Source organism: Mus caroli, chromosome 13 (genome assembly GCF_900094665.2).
Source record: "Mus caroli chromosome 13, CAROLI_EIJ_v1.1, whole genome shotgun sequence".
Lineage (NCBI taxonomy): Eukaryota > Metazoa > Chordata > Mammalia > Rodentia > Muridae > Mus > Mus caroli.
In genome coordinates, this window is record NC_034582.1 from 16,914,084 (window position 1) to 16,931,625 (window position 17,542).

General features: G+C 39.7%; 3 protein-coding genes across 3 annotated transcripts in view; 1 reads left to right on the forward strand and 2 right to left on the reverse strand.

The window, feature by feature from the left end:
- Positions 1 to 17,542, forward strand: part of LOC110308660 (histone H2B type 1-M) — a 105,903-nt gene that overhangs the window by 13,849 nt on the left and 74,512 nt on the right. The gene's annotated exons all lie outside the window — the stretch shown is intronic.
- LOC110308658 (histone H4) lies at positions 14,156 to 14,567 on the reverse strand. Its single transcript, XM_021181080.1, has one exon. It carries the CDS (start codon positions 14,511 to 14,513, stop codon positions 14,202 to 14,204), a length of 312 nt encoding a protein of 103 aa, XP_021036739.1. The 5' UTR covers positions 14,514 to 14,567; the 3' UTR covers positions 14,156 to 14,201.
- The window catches only part of LOC110308465 (histone H2A type 1-B/E), a 28,193-nt gene continuing 27,738 nt past the window's right edge, over positions 17,088 to 17,542 (reverse strand). The window contains exon 2 of the mRNA XM_021180927.2: positions 17,088 to 17,542. Coding sequence (XP_021036586.2) covers positions 17,354 to 17,542 — 189 coding nt within the window. The 3' untranslated portion in view covers positions 17,088 to 17,353.

Below are 17,542 nucleotides of genomic sequence, written 5' to 3' on the forward strand. Positions count from 1 at the left end.
AAAAAAAAAAAAAAAAAAAGAATATCTTTATGGTAAGTATGGAGTTCTTTGAATATATGCTCAGGTTTAAAATAACTTTGTCATATTGGAGTTCTATTTTTAATTTTTTGAGAATATCCGAACTGATTTCCACAGTGGCTGTATTGATTTGTACTCCACCCCGCACCTCAATACCAGTGAATCAGAGTTCCCTCCACATCCTTGCCAACATTTGTTGATGGTTTTCATCCTAACTGAAGTGGTATCTCAAAGTAGTTTTAATTTGCATATCCCTGATGTCTTGGATTATTGTTGAGCACTTAACAGTCACTGGCCACTTGCCTTTGTTTTGAAAACTATTGATTCAAGTTATGTGCTGATCGGCAGCTTCATTTTTCTAGCATTCGCTTCCTGAGTTCTTTGTAAATCCTGGACATAGTCTCCAGTCTTAAACAGAGCTAGCCTAGATTTGATCCCATTTTGTAGGTTGTCCATTTGCTGTTCTGATTGTTTGCTTTGCAGTAGAGAAACTTCATGTTATACCATCTGTTGAAACTTGACCTTAGATCCTGTGCTGTTTGTATTCTATTTAAAAAATTTTCCCTACCACAGTATCTTCAAGGGCATTAGTGTGTTCTTCTAAGTTTAAATGTTTCAGGACTTTGACCCATTTTGCACTGAGTTTTGCACAAGATGAAAGATACAAATTCATTTCTAGTCTTCCACAGTCAGAAATCCAGCTCTACCAGCAATGTTGGCCAGGCTTTCCCCAAAGCATGTTTTTCCCACTTTAGAACAAAAATTAGGTAGGTATAGCTTTGCTTTTTTATTTCTAGGTCCTCTATTCTATTCCATTGGATTCTCTACGTGTCTATTTTTTATTCCAGCACCAGGCTGTCTCTATCACTATAGCTCTATATACAACTTGAGGGAAGGCGATGACACTAGCGTTCTTCTTACTCATTACAATTGCTTTGGCGATTTTTTGTTTCATATGGATTTTTGCATTATTTTTTCTAAGCCTGTAAAATGTGACATGGACAATTTCATAGGTATTACATTAATTCTGTATATTAATTGTAAATATTTTTACAGTATTATTTCTGTTTAAAATGTTTTTTCACTTTCTGCTATCTTCTGTTATATTTTAAGTGAGAAAGTTACAGACCATCATAATTATACATATAAGGCCAAATTAAAGGTTTATTTTTTTATTTTTTTTTAAGATTTATTTATTTATTATATGTAAGTACACTGTAGCTGTCTTCAGACACTCCAGAAGAGGGCGCCAGATCTCATTGCGGATGGTTGTGAGCCACCATGTGGTTGCTGGGATTTGAACTCTGGACCTTCAGAAGAGCAGTCGGGTGCTCTTAAACACTGAGCCATCTCACCAGCCCGGTTTATTTTTTTTAATTTTTGGACAGCAACCAAGAAAGTCTAAGAAAGTCTCCTGGTGTTGTAAACTCAGGGAGCTATGTACTTAAAAGCAAAGACCACAATTACATCACTCTTATGTGAGGGTCAGAGTAGGCTTTCAGCTGTTCAGGAAGAACAAACATGACCATTTTGACTTATCTCTTTAGCAGTTGTTTGAGTTTATGTTTTGCTTGTACAAACATTAACTACTTTGGTTAATACATCTGGACAGTGGTCAGGATCATTGGCAATGCAAATGTGTTCCCAAGGTAGACAAAGCCACTGTAGAGGCAGAGAAGTGTCTAAACAGACAGAAAATAGAGTCAGGACCAACACAGCACTACGCTACTCATTTCACTATGCTTTCCTTTTTCACTATCTTAAAGCTTTTGTTGCAGAGGTCTTGGAATTTTGTTGTTGTTGCTGCTGCTGCTATTGGTGTATTTCTGAATACTTAATTGGAAGTATTTCGAAGGAAATGTATTTTTCTAATTACTTTCTGGGAGAGTGTAATGGCTATTCTTGATTGTCAGCTTGTCAGATTGACTATATCTGGAATGTAACCTGTAGCCTTTGCTCCAGATATGGAGGCTGGGAGACACAAGTTTTTTGATCCAGGTCTTGATGTGGGATGACACACAATCTTAATCTGTATCAACACACACCTTTAATCCAGATCTTGAAGCACTCTTTAACTAGACCATATCTTCTGCTGAAAGCCTACATAAGGACAATAGAAAAAGGAAGGTTTTTTTTTTTTTTTCTTCTATGCCTGCTTACAAGCATATCTGTTGGAGCATACTTCATCTGGATTCCAGCTTATATAGGAAAACAGCTGAAACACCCAGCCTTGTGGGACTGAGCAACTACTAGACTCCTATAATATTTATTCACAGCTGGCCATTATTAGATCAGTTGGATTGAACCCTGTAAGTTATTAAAAAAAAAAAAAACTATAAATAGGGAGAGACATTCTATAAGCTCTGTGACTCTAGAGAACCCTGGTAGCAGGAGAAGTGGTACCAGAACTAGTTATAGAGGAGCAGAAGTATAAGGATGAATCTTTTAAGGTTAGGAATAGGCTTTTAATTTGCCAGCACCGTCATCTACTGAAGAAACCTATCACTCAGTCTCTCTCCCCTGGGAGCTCAGAGCGTATTGAAAGCCTATGGTGGAAACTATAATTCAAACTTAAAGAGGTAAATGCCTTTGATTGTCTTGATCATCGTTTGTGTGTGGTAATAGATTTGGTGACCAGCTATATGAAACTTTCTATGGTTTGTGGGGGGGGTATGGGGGGGTGCTTTTGCTGTTTAGTTGTTCTTAGCATTTCTGGATAAACTGATAAAGGGTAGGACTGATCTCCATGAGCTCCAGATGCAAATAAAACAATGTCAAGGTTTTTAAGTGTGCCCTTAAAGAGAATCTTCTCTCCAACAGCCATAGAGCTTGAGTCGCAGAACATCAAACCAAAGCTCTCATTGTAAGGTTGCCTGGACTACAGCAAAAATCCAAGTCTCAGTCTCAGAGGGGCCAGCAGTTAAAGTAAGGGCATTTGTTGGCAAAGGATGGGATCCTAGGACATGGGGTGGGGATGTGTGGGAGGACCCTGTTGAAGCTGAGAACTTTGAATCCTCAGGTTCTCAAGAGTTTACCTCAGCTGAGGTCAGACCCACTGCTTGGAATATTGCCTTTTTACAACTAAGAAAATTAATCTTTTATTGTCTGATTTTTCTCTGAAGGAAATATCAGGCAAGAGAAATCTGATGTCAGTCAAGGCTCCCCTCTAGGCCTAAACCAAACTCAAGGCAAAGCAAGCCCCTAGACAGGGTGAATAAGAAAGGAAGGGTTGGTTATAGCTTAGTGGTGATGTGTTTGTGTGTCGAGTTGATAAGGGGTAAATAGTATTGGCTTGTTTTGTGTGTCAGCTTGACACAAGCTAGAGTCATCAGAGAGGAAGGAACCTCAGAAGAAAAAAAAAAAAAAATGCCTCCATGAGATCCAGCTATAAGGCATTTTCTCAATTAACAATCAATGGGGGCAGGCTCAGCCTTTGTGGGTGGTGCCATCCCTGGGTCAGTAATCCTGGTTTCTGTAAGAAAGCATCTCTCCATGGCTTCCGCATCAGCCTCCATTTCCAGGATCCTGCTCTGTATGAGTTCCTGTCCTGACTTCCTTTGGTGATGAACAGCAATGTAGAAGTGTAAGCCAAATAAATTCTTTCTGCCCACAACTTGCTTTTTGGTCGTGGTCTTTCAGTGCAGCAAGAGAAGCCCCGACTAAGACTCAAGTTAGCATAGGTGAAAGGCTAGTAGGTAAATTTCCTAAAGGCGGCCCACAGGGGTTTACATGATGAGCTCTACTAGATAAGGTCCCAAAATAGGTAAATTTCCTAAAGGTAGCCTACAGAGGTCCAAAAGAGACTTTATCCCAGGATTGATTCTTACCACGGATATTGTCCGGTCCAGCAGGACTTAGTTATTCCGTGGGTCGAGGAGGACCGAGGCCTGCAAGAGAAACGGGTGGAGAAAGGGAAGCGAGATCAAGCAAAGAGTTGTAAGATCTGTTTAATGGAGGATGGAAACCTGATTATAAGCACACAGTGAGAGAAAATAGGGAGGGATCGAGGGGGTATAATAAAATACAGAGAAAGGGATGGACATCTGGGGCGGATGCTGATTGCAGGCATCTTGCAGCTTATCTTGGAATGTCGGCCCTAAAACAATCCCGGGCAGCCTTCAAACATTCTGCAGTTTATCTAGGAGTGCCATAAACAGTCCCAGGCACCAAACGGAGACATGGAGGAGGAGGTGAAGCTGGCTTTGTCTAAGCAGTTCTAGGCGATAAGTGAAGGAGGGAGTGAAGCTGGCAGTCCCAGGCGCCAGGTGGAGACAATGAAGGAGTGGGTGACATAATTACCTTCAAAGGGTCAGCCGGATCTTCAGGGTGAGAGTTGCTGTGGGTCTAGTTTCCCACAGTTTGGTCTCTCACAGTAGGTGCAAGAACAGGAGATAGAAACATTGACCGGATTTATCTATACAAAAGTTAAATGCAAATGAGACATCGGGCAGATGATTTTCCCCTTAGCAAAGCGGTGCAAATTTACACATAAGGATTTTCCTAGGGCCATACAGGAGGAAGGACAAGTGGCTTTAGAACTCATGGAATGCCGCCCACAGGTCACCACAGTCACATGAGTGTGCCACGGTGTGGCACAGCCCTGAGGACTGTGTCCTGAGGACTCCATGCTGTGTATAGAGTTCTGCTCTTCCTGCTGCCCTCATGTCCCTCTTAATCGAAGAATTGTATGAAATCTCTAAGGGGCTTCCAGTCTCTCACGTCTCTGGCACTCACGATATTTGATCTCTATCAGGCATTGCTGCTGGAGCAAGATTAATGATTCAATCAGTACTCACCCTAAGAAAGAACTTAGATTGTCAGCAGTGACCACCACCACCCTTAAAAAATTTGGAAAAATAAAATTGTTAGTGAAGCTAGGTTTAGAGGTTTTTACGACTGGCTCTGATGTAGAAAATCTTAGGAAAGAATTTGAAGTTCAGGAAGGCACATTCTTACGAGCTAAGCTAGAGACCTTTTATGGTCAGGAACGGAGAACAATGGCAGCACTGGCTGATGTGATTCTCACTGAGGTTGGACTGGTAATAATTGATTTCTTATACCCATTTTTACCCTCAGTTTCCTGATATGATTTGTTTATTTATTTATTTATTTATCTATCTATCTTTAGTAGGTGTATGTGTGTGGTGTTTTTAAGATTTGTTTATTTTATGTATGTGAGTACACTGTAGCTATCTTCAGACACACCAGAAGAGGGCATCAGATCCCAGCCACCATGTGGTTGCTGGGAATTGAACTCAGGACCTTTGGAAGAGCAACCAGTGCCCTTAACCACTGAGCCATCTCTCCAACCCCGGACATGATTTATTAAGATTGGCTGATGAGTAGACATGCATTCTAAGGATTTAAGGTAGATATGGCTGGTTTTTTTAATATAAAAGTTTATAGACTTGTAATTCTTTGAAGATTCTTAAAAGATTACTTTAAAAGATAAGTAGAATAATCACTCCTTTCTTTGTAAGTAGAAGTTGCTGCCTGCCAATAAGAGAAACGGGCTGAGGAAACTACTTGGCTTGCTTACACTTTGTTAATCTATAACAAGTTCCCTTAGGTACAAATGTACATGGATTATGGGGATATCACTAGAAGAAAATTAAAATGTAATCACATTGAAGTTATATACTACTGAGAGGTTTTCCTGGGATACATAAGTTATGGAAGAAAGAATGAATTATGAGGATTGGTGCATCCATCAACTCTGTGTCCGTGTAAGGTTTGTGTGTGTAGTGGGTCGAAGCATTGTTCCTTCCATCCATCAACTATGAATATAAAGTTTGTGTGAATGATCTTGACTACTGTTCCCTCCACTCATCAACTATCTGTGTGTGTGTGTGTGTGTGTGTGGTGTGTGTGTGTGTGTGTGTGTGTGTGTGTGGTGTGTGTGTGTGTGTGTGNTGTGGTGTGTGTGTGTGTGTGTGTGTGGTGTGGAGTTTACTCCATCCAATTGTGTGTACTTATGTATGTATATGGATGTGTGCAATGCTTGGAGCCTGCTTGCTGGAGGTTTGCTCTAACCATTCTATGTGTGAATGTGTATATGTCTGTCTGTAGGTCTACATGTATGTATATATACATGGTGTGTGTGTGTGTGGTGTGTGTGTGGTGTGTGTGTGTACATGTTTGTGTGTGTGGTGTGTGTGTATGTGTGTGTGTGTCTATGGTGTGTGTGTATGCATGGAGGAATATTATTTATGTATATGAAGTTATTGGGCTCTGCCTTTTGTTTCATCCACTCAGAGAGAGAGGGAGAGAGAATGTTTTCATTCTTCTCTTTCTTGCTAGCCCCAAGGAGTTAAAAGAGTCCATAGTTTTCTTGCTGGTCACAGAAAGTGACAGCCTCATTGATTTTAGCTTTGCTCCCCAGAGAAAAGTCTGCTGAGTAATTTCTCTAATCCCTGGTTGTCTTTGGCAGCGACCCCTGTAGGTAACTGGATCCACTCCCATCAGTGGTTCTAATAATAATAACTAACCCCCAAATAATAACGGCCTACCTCAGTTTACCCACCATGGAGATGACAAAACTGGTCATTGGAAAGGATTATTGATTAAACTCTTGATGAACCTATGTAGCTAGTGGCAGATAATGAGTGTTTAGTTGGATAACTAGACTTAATGGACACACATGTAAACAGCTCTGTTGTAACTCGTTATGCAATTTATGATTTGAATTTATGTTTGAACTTATTGTGAACTTTTGAGAAAAAGATTCTTGGAATACCATGTGATCATGTATCCTAAAAAAGTACAAGAGTTAGGAACTCTGACAGTAAGAGCAGAGCATGAGAGCAGAGAGAGCAGGCAGGGTTCTTCGTACTCCTTTGTACTTAGGAGCCATTTCTTTATGAGTTTTTTTACTAACAGAAATAAAAAGGTAGAAGTTTTTTCCTTCTCTAAGCAATAAAGGTTGGAGCTTATTTTTCATCCAGGATGAGTGAGTACTTTCTGCACTGGTGCTTGCTCAATGAAACCTGTTCATGGGGAGTTTGTTCCATCCAATATATATGTGTGTGTGTGTGTGTGTGTGTGTGTGTGTGTGTGTGTGTGTGTATAAATATGTAAGTTGATGAGACAGATAGATGGTTGGGCCCAACAAAAAGGTGAATGTGTGTATGATTGTATGTGTGTTAACATACTTCCTTGCATAAAAGTTTTTCTTTCTGTGAGAGTGACAGGGTTCAATAACTGTTAATTGCTTAAGGCCTCCCTCTCTCAGGGCTAGTGAGAGGTAAGTAAGGCTCCTGGCAAGATGGTAAGTTGCCTAGCAATGAATCCTTTACCTAACCCTCCCCTTCCCCCTCTTAAGCAACAGGGTTAATAGTCCGAAGCATCAGTTTCTGGTCCCAGAATAACAAAGAATCAAGGAGAGTAAATATTAGTAATACATAGCAGCTTCTACTTTTGCAAAATCAAGTTTTGCCCCCAATGATGTTCCACCTTCTCAGCTGTTTTCCAGAGAGAACTAGTGTGTTGGGGTCCAGCCTCCACATAGGATCTGGGAATCTTATGTCAAGGAACGTCTAGCTTCACAGAATTCACCAGAGTAGAAAGAGAAGGAAATAGGAAAGCTAGATATAATGGAATAATTATGTACACCAAGGCCAACTGAAAGCAGTTAAGTACAAACGAAATCTATACAGCCATGATCCAGGGCTAAGGTTAGGAGAAATGGGAACAACCTTTTTTTTTTTTAATAAAGAGCTGCCGCAGGCTACTAAGATGTCTTTGTCCTGGCCTACTGCAGACAGCCCCTTATTTCAGATGGCAGGTCCCCTGGAGGGATGTGTCTCCAGCTTCTCAGGATCCCAAAAGCCATTCTCTTTCACAAGGAGCTGCCATAGGCTTCTGAGATGTTTCCATCCTGGCCTGCTGTGGTCAGTTCCTGTCATGGTATGCTATCCCCAGCACTAGTGTAGCAGGCTCCCAGCATAAGACAGAGAGTCAACTATTAGTAACACGAAGACCACTATTTTGTTTCTTTGTTTTTGTTATTATTGATTTTTGTATACTGTGATTTTACTATGTCTTTATTAGGTCCATGAGGTTTCTGGTAGACTCCAGATGGTCTTTTAAGTAAAGAATCTTATCTTTAGATAGGAAGAGTTACACTTCTTTGCTTTGTAGTATTATGTCTTATACGTCTTTCTCTTGTGTGGTTGCTATAGGTAACACATTCACCACTATATTGAATAAAAGGGGAGAATTGCCATCCTGATTTTAGAGGAAATACTCCAAGCTTGTCTTCACTTAATACAGTGTTGGCTATAGGTTTGTTGTATTTAGCCTTTATTATTTTTAGTTATGTTCCATCTATTCCTAAAGTCCCCAAAACTTTTATCATGAAGGCATGTTGAACTTTAACAAAGGGTTTTATAGAGTCAATTGAAATAATTATATGTTTTCTGTCCTTGAGTTTATTTCCATCTCTTTCTTAATATATCCTCAATATCTCATAAAGATTTATTATACAGTTGTGATAACTTCCCACTGAATTATTGAATAATTTTTATTTTGGATATCTAAATAAAAAAGCCAAGTTTACTATGTAAATTTTAATTTAAATATCATTTGATAGCTATAGTTTTGATATCAGGAGCTGACATAGGACAAGCTAATAACTACCAGATGATCTTCCTGAGATGGTCTGCCTTGGATTATTAATCCATGACTGCTTTGCTGATAGACAAGGCCCATTAGAAATTCATTTTAGTAAAGATTACTGCTACTAATATGTTTTTCCTGTTATTAATAAATATATTTAACAATCTCACTAGGTTTTAGTCCACCCTTTTGAGCAGATCTCTGTAGAACTATGAAGATAGACTATCGTGTAGTGATTCTGCATAGACAAATAGATGACTTCTTAATTCTTATGTTTTTGGTTGTGAGCCATCTCTCCAGTCCGACTTCTTAAATTTTAATGATAATGCTATAAGAATTCCTAAAGCTATATCAGTATTTATTAAGCTCTTTTTATAGTGGAACTGCTATTAGGTTCTCTCTGATAATCAAAACGGCAATCTGTCAGTCTTCCATGTGTAACCAGTTAATTGCTTCTGAGATATTACTCAGAGCACATTCCAAAAGATTGAAAAAACTATTAACCAAAGGTCTTCAAAGGGGAACTAATGATTTATCATAGGTGCTGGGACAGAAGATAAAATATTGACTGGGCTTATCTATACAAAACATCACTAATAACTTAGTTATGTTTTTTTAACTCTCCATGAACTTGTGGAGCTGTGACAAGTGATGACAGCTTAGCCAGATAATTACTCCTAATGGATATGCATGTAAACATTCTCTGTTGCAAACTTCTTACTCAATTTATGATTGAAATTTATGCATAAACTTGTGATGAACTTTTTACCATCTGATCATGCATTCTGAAAGATAAATAAATGCTGAAGACAAAGAGAAGAGATAAAACTGAGCTGAGGAGAAGAGCTTTTTAGACAGAATGCTTATCTGAACAGCATTTTCTAGAACAGAACAGGATAATTTTTTTAGTCAGGACACAAGAGAACTTTTAGACAGAACTGAACTCAAGAAGAACTTAGAAGTAAAGGCACAGCATTGGGAGAAAAGGCATTGAGAGTAAGCACATTATTGTGACCTCAGAGCAGGAGGGGAGGGCAAGATTAGAAGGGGAATGCAGAACAGAACCTTAGGAACTATCAGGTAGCATAAAAAACTAAAAGAGCCATATGACTAATTCAGAGGGAAAAGGGAAAACAGAAGAAGGTGCAGAGAGAGCAGGAGAAGGCAGGCTTCTCCTTACCATGGGACAGAACAGCTCTTTCTTTTCTTAACAACAAGGTAGACTTAGACTTATTAAAGAGAACAATGCTGTCTTCTTACAGACTTGGGCTTAATTCATTTAGCAATAAAAGGGAAGACGCTTTTTCTTTCTCTATGCAATAAAGATTGGAGCTCATTTTCCATCCGGAAAGAGTGAATCCTTTCTGCACTGGCACTTGGTCTTTTGCTCCAAATGGATACATAAGTATGGATACGTGTGTGTGTGTGTGTGTGTGTGTGTGTGTGTGTGTGTGTGTGTATGTGTAAGTATGGAAGTATGAGAATGTGTACAAGCTGGGCCTAACTGGTTTAAATGGAAATATATAAATATGCATGTGTTAATCTGTATATGAATTTATGTGTTTATGCATATTTGCTCATGTAAAAGATTTTCCTTCTATGAGCCTGATTCTCTTCTCCTGGTTCAGAAGTTTATTGCTCCAAACGTCCCTCTAGCCTGACAAGCAAGCGGCATCTGTTCAAAAGGGAACAGGCTCTAGCAATTAATCCTTTTCTTAATACATTGCTGTTTTAAAGTAAGGTGCTACATGCCAGAGACTGAAGTTTCCGCTCTCAAAGGGACTCAAAGGGCAGGTCAGCTCCAGTAGCAAAGTGACTTAGACTTAGATAAGTAAATGTTGTTATTATTATACAGTAACCCTAAGAATCTCACAAGACCAGTTCTTAGCCCAATATCTTGTAAACGTAAATCCAACGCTCCTCCCCCTCCACTGCCTCAAGAAGAAACACAAGAAAGAGGACCCACCAGGGCTGGCCCCCACTGTTACTTAGGGATGCATGACTAAACTCTTTATTGTTAATATTTTTTCCAGTTAGAGGATACACTTTGAGAAAGAAAGCATTAAAGTGTTGGTTATAATAGATATTTCTGAAGTTTACCAAGGAAGCACAGGCCACATATTGTTTCCTTAGTTTATAGAAAACAATTTGGGAATAGTCATATACAATTGTGAAAACTACTATTATACATTAAGTATACAATTAAACATTGTTTATTGTTTATAGAAAATTGAAAAAAACTGTAAACCCCTCGTTAACAAATAGAATTTCATCAATATGAAGGTTTACCAACTATTTCAAAATATGTTTTAAGATAAAACATTTTATATTCCTTATTACAAAAGTGAAACACAAAAATGCCAACAGACTAGTTTTGTCCTTATGTATGTTATGATTATTTGACTGAAGTAATAGCCAACTCGTCTGGGGTGTATTAGAAGCCTCTTTGACTTCAACACTATCCATAATTTTGATCCTGTAATATCTAGTACACAACATTACCCTTCCTCATATTGATGTAATTTCTTGCAAGGCATATTGTATTTTGTCAAAAACAAACAGTTCTTCCTTTCCATACACTTGTCAAACAACCATGACACAAAGTTCAGACTGACAACCAGTTTTTCCAGAGGCATCAGAACTTGAATGCAGCAGCATGACAATGCGGCCAAAGACTTCAGACGGTAGGTAGGTTACAGGGTAGGAGAGGTACAGATGCTGAGGGTAGGCCCAGGTTTTGGAAGAGTTCCAATGAGCTGTCTGTCTCTGAAGGTCATGCACAACAAAGATCTGCAATGCCAGAGACCTGGGACTGAAACAAACAGGTTGAGGGTCTGATACTCAAAACACTCATCCTGTTCATCCTGAGGGAGGCAATGCCTAAGAAAGACACTTGCCACACAGCACCTGGACTGGTTTTAGACTTTCTATGCCGTAACCAAAGCCCAGTTTTTCATTCAAGATAACACAGCAACAATTATTTTGGACTGAATGTGCCAAGTCTACTGTGCTCTTCTATCCACAGATGCATTGTTATCTGGCACACCCTCAGTTGCTTTTGCAAACTATCTTCTGAAACTTTACAAAAATATTCTATTACACATCTAACAATATTAGCACAAATACTTAAGTATAATAGCTTTGTAGAAAATGTGATTCATATCTTCATCCCTGTTCATAAAACAACACAAAAGAGTGAGCAGATTTTCTACAAAATATTCTATTAAGTTCCATTTCACAGAGATAAAGTTACTACCATTATTTTTAAAAAGTATGTTCTTTAACTTTTGATAACTTTATCATTGAAATACAGCAGAGTAAATCTAGCCAGGTGTGGTGGCGCACGCCTTTAATCCCAGCACTTGGGAGGCAGAGGCAGGTGGATTTCTGAGTTCGAGGCCAGCCTGGTCTACAGAGTGAGTGAGTTCCAGGACAGCCGGGGCAACACAGAGAAACCCTGTCTCTAAAAACCAAAAAAAAAAAAAAAAGAGTAAATCATGAAATACAGCAGAAGTAAACATTAGATTTATTATACCATATCATTAAGCATCTTTTCTAGAGGTGAACCATACTTAGAGAAATTCATGGTCTTGTTATCCTTGCATTATAAATGTAACTTTCTGGTATATTTGAAATTACAGACATGATAGGTAAAACAAGATCCTAAAGTGTGTTTGATATAGATATGGAGCAAGCTGTGCTGTTGTGTTAATGCACATAAAGGGATAATGATCCAAGAGACTGATGGTATATATGAGGTACTATTTAAACATAAAATACCTGGATGCTAAAACTCATGATATTCTAAATATATTTCGTATATGGAATGCCTAAGTCCAGCCATTCAATGATGCTATTCATTCTAGAACTAGGTGCATTTAGTAGCAAAACTACAAATAAAACGTCAGAGTATTCAAGGAGTTTGGGTTGAACCACGACAGTCCAGGCCAATTTTTCTGCCTACTTGAGTCAATGGTCCAGCTACCTTCCACTTTGTCCAAACTGGGACACTTGTCTTCATAACCAATGAAGAAGCCTGATGCAGCAGTAAGAAAAATAAGCCAGAGATGTTGTATGTTTTAATTCTGGCACTTCAGAGACTAAACCAAAAAACTAAGTCAGGAGTTCAAGGCCTGCTGGGGATATGTGAAACCTCATCTCAAAAAGATAAAGAAAACAAAAACAAAGACAAAACAAAATATTAATAAATAAAATCTTGCTCCACTTCATTTCCTTTGTTGTAGGATTTGCATTTAAATTGATTCAATTTTTTTATTATTTATTTAGGAGAAAGAGTGATGTGGACATCGATGATGCAAGAGTCAGATAAGGGAATCAGATATTCTTTAGTTGGAGTTAGTGAGTTATGAGTTGCTCAAAGTGGGTACCAGGAAGTGAAATCTTATTCTAAAGAATATCAAGTGCTCTTAACCTTTGAGCCACTGCTCCAGCCATAATAGATTTAATAAACTATATTTGCATATAGATTTTTTCCAAGTTGTTCTATACCATTGAAGTGCTTGCTTTGGGGTGCATTTGGGTGGTTATATATTGTTATGGAGAATAAGATATCTTCAGTGGTTGAGCTGTTTTGTTGTTGCTTAATTGTGCTTTCATTTTCAAGTAAAAGAGAAAGGATACTGTTTGCAGTGTCCTGTTAGGACATTGTGTTGTATTTACTAGCCTTAGGCTACTAAACATTCAGAAGCTAGATAAGAAAACTTAAGCTACAAATATAAAATTAGAAGTCATTAAGGAGCAGATACTATTTAAGGACCCAGTGGATGGGATCTCCAAAGGAGTGTGGAAAGAAATAGTTTGTGGTCTAAAAGTTCTACAGGCAAATGATGTGTTAGAACTCACCAAATGCTGACAATGAAAAGACATTGTCGAACATTGGGGTTTTAATGTTGCCTGAAAGACCAGCAACCCACAGGAAGTTCTAATAAGTCATAGTTTGGGCAAAAACCACTCAGCGATTCTGAAATCAGAATTGCTGGGAGGGAAAAAGAATCAGCTCTGAAACATGATCTGGTAGCAATCCTGGCTACTTCTGAGGCAGAGGCAGAAAGATCACAGGTTTGAGGCCAGCCATGGCAAACGGAAAAGGTTATGGGATGCTGGTAATGTGGTATCTACAGAATTTCAATCTCCAGCACTCCTACAAACTCAAAACTTTCCTCTATGGCATATTTGTACTCCAGAGCTAGAGAACCAGCTGGTGTGTGTTTGTATAATCAGTTATACAAACTTTTTATTATATTATATTATACTGTCAACTTTTTACGGATCAGTGAGATCACAGAAAAGAACATTGTGTCTTAAGCACAAAGCCAGGAAAATGTAATTTACTAATTAATGTCAAAACTCTCAGAAACTCCAATCTATTCACTGTACACAAAAATATGAAACCTGACCTTTACAGAGTAGGTCACCCATGACAAAGAGATTACTTGTATTCTTGGTGATGGGAAGTTTATAACCCTTCTTGACAAGAGTACAGCGCTTCAAAGAGTTAAGTGGGTGGCCCTGAAAAGGGCCTTTTGTAGAAGAAAAGGGACAAAGACTTAACCGCCGAAGCCGTAGAGTGTGCGGCCCTGGCGCTTGAGCGCGTAGACCACGTCCATGGCGGTGACGGTCTTGCGCTTGGCGTGCTCCGTGTAGGTGACGGCGTCGCGGATCACGTTCTCCAGGAACACCTTCAGCACACCGCGGGTCTCCTCGTAGATGAGGCCGGAGATGCGCTTCACTCCTCCGCGCCGGGCCAGGCGGCGGATGGCGGGCTTGGTGATGCCCTGGATGTTGTCGCGCAGCACTTTGCGGTGGCGCTTGGCGCCGCCTTTACCCAGCCCTTTACCGCCCTTACCTCTGCCAGACATGACTGCACTCAAGACAGCTCAGAGCAGAAATGCTGACAGGGAGCCTGAGCGCCGCCTTTTATACTGCAGTGGGCGGACCGAAATGAGAACCGGCAGGAGGAGGCGGGAAGTTGCGTCCGCAGCCGTGGGGGAGGGGAAGACTTACAAAAATGAAAAAGGGCGCCTTTTGTTTCCCTGTCCGTGCTTTCTAAGGCAACTGGCTCCTTATGCTGTTTTAAGAGTTTGGAGAATCGAGCGCACAATCAGTACACGGATTGTACAAAATACAGAAAGCCAGGCGGCCCCCTAACAATCCGTAACCCCGTCCAGAGAGGATACTGCAGGCGGCTGCTAAGGCGCTTTGGTGCTCAGTACACACTTTCCAACGTGCAAACCGTGCTCTGAATTACCTTGTGTTCCTTCTCTATTGTAACCGCATTTCAATTTTTGTTTTTTAGTTCAAACTTACAAAAAGCCATCATAATATCTGTATTATTCTCTTGAGAATTTTTCATAAAAGCACCAATCGGTATTACTCATTTGCATCGCTTGGTGAATCCTTTTAAGTTTAAAGTCATTTTTCACCGTTAAGTGAATTTTTCATCACTATACTTACGGTCACTTCTGATATTTCTATTGTGACCATATTAAATTTAAGCTTATCTATTTTGACATTTCACCGTTCCTATTGCCAACCTCGTTTCTCAAAGATTTTGTTTGTTTAAATACTTTCACTAATATTTTCAAGAAAATATCCAAGTGGGTTTGTGAAGTCTGAACAAAATATTTGAGGACGGGGCTCCATCTGTGACTACTATGCACAATACTCTCTGTACAGTACAAGTATAATGAAAAACACTTTTTTTTAATCTCCTGAAACTTTTCTGCCACATCTACTAAATTAGAATCTGTCAAGAAAATTCATGGAAAAAGCTATATTTGCAAAGACTGGTTGATTGACAGGAACTACATGTATGAGAGGTATAAAAACTTAACAGTGAAATTGGAGTGTCACAGGTTCTACTGCTGGTTGTCTTCTTGGTCACACTGTATGCTCTGAATGTGGTCCTCTATGTCTAAGAGTTTGTGACTAATAGATAAAAACCTCATTTGTAACCTCAACATAGCAGATCAGTAGTTTCCACCAATCCAAAAGGCAAGAAAGTCATCAGAGAGTGTCTGGGATCTGGAGAAAAGTTTCTCCCACATTGCTGCACATCTCTCCAATATGTTTAAACCTATCTTTACTTTGTTTTATAACTTCATAAGACTCCTTCCATGTTGGAACATGAAATTTGGAGAAACCTCTAGTATACAGTTTCTTATTCTCTTTCAGGTGAGAGGTGTGTGGATTTTTTTGGTTTTGTTTTTCTATCTGTCTCTGTCTGTCTGTCTGTCTCTCTCTCTCTCTCTCTCTCTCTCTCTGTGTGTGTGTGTGTGTGTGTGTGTGTGTGTGTGTGTGTGTGTGTGTATTTCAACTATGCAGGGATGATGACGCAAGTCAAAGTCAGAAAGGTGGGCAAGGATAAACCATGAAGAGTATTAGGGCTGTACCAGAGAGCTGTGAAGAGGCACAGTTAAGAGCCTGTCATCTCCACTCAGTAGAAAACACAAGTACTACACTGAAGACTGGCTTGAGTGCCTGTGAATCCTGGAAGAAAGCCAATGGCTATTTTAGGAACCCAAATAAAATGATGAGTTTGTCTTGAACCCGTATGCTGGGACTTTTCTCCAGATGTCCTGGAGGTGTTCCCATGTCTCTGAGGAAGTCTCATGAGAAAAAGACAATTAACACTAAAAAGTGCCAAAGGAAGGGTTTCTTATTCCTCTGTGTTTCAAATCTGTCATTTGAATACAGTGGAACGTGAAGATTTGACTATAGGATACCAAGCAGGCTGGGAGGTCCAACAGGATGTATAAAGGTTTTTGATTGTTGGTAGATCCTGGCTTCCATCAAGCTCCACATGTCCAAGACTGATGTGTGTTTGGTTCAGTCCGTGTAAGTGGAGTTTGGCACAGGATATAACAAAGAGTGGGTACTCAACCTGTGAGATGAGAGGGAGACAGAGACCTGCAATTCTAGCTTCTCTCTGCCCCAACCCTAAACCTGATGTTAGCTAGGAATTAAACTAGAGAACTCTTACAGGATCAGCAATCATCCTTAACCACTTGGCCACTCCTCCAGCCCCCTAAATGCCTTTTTCAAGGTAACTGCTATCCATATATACTCCAAATTGTTTTCACATAACATAACTCTAGTAATAGATTTACTACATCAATCTTCAACCTTCATTTCCATAGTTCCTTTTCGGCTAATTTCTCCTACTGACTCAGAATAGAAATATACTGAATTGTGTATCTTCGGCATTTAAGTCTGTTGCCAGCAGAGGTTTTTTTTGTTGTTGTTTTGTTTTTAACATTTTCTTTAACCTCAGCCTCCTTAAAGTTTGTGCCACCACGGTAACCTTTATCTTGCATGTAAGTTATAAGGTGTTTACAAAAAGTATCCTCTGCAATGTAACAGAAAAGGTTGAAAGGGGGTATAAAGCTGAAGAGATTCCCAAATTTAAAAAAAAAACGAGACGTCATCCTGTATAGGCTGAGGGAACTAAGTAGTCCATAAACTGTAATTTGCTTTGTCCTAGAATGCACTACAGGAAGATACAAGCAAACTTCGTGGCCTGAAACATTAAAATTAAATTCCACACTGGATTGTATAAGACTAGGACTAGGTTCACGTAATTTCAATGTTGCACTCATTACCCAATAACCAACCAAAGTAGCACAACTCCTCCAAGTGTTTTTGTAGGTGGCTCTGAAAAGAGCCTTTGGTGATTCGTGGTGTTTTGTAACAAACGGTCTCACTTCCCCTTGGCCTTGTGGTGGCTCTCGGTCTTCTTGGGCAGCAGCACGGCCTGGATGTTGGGCAGGACGCCGCCCTGCGCGATGGTCACGCGGCCCAGCAGCTTGTTGAGCTCCTCGTCGTTGCGGATGGCCAGCTGCAGGTGGCGCGGGATGATGCGCGTCTTCTTGTTGTCGCGGGCCGCGTT

What these genes read in the sequence shown, in the direction of transcription:
- LOC110308658 (XM_021181080.1), bottom strand. Translation starts at nt 14,513, where the DNA reads ATGTCTGGCAGAGGTAAGGGCGGTAAAGGGCTGGGTAAAGGCGGCGCC.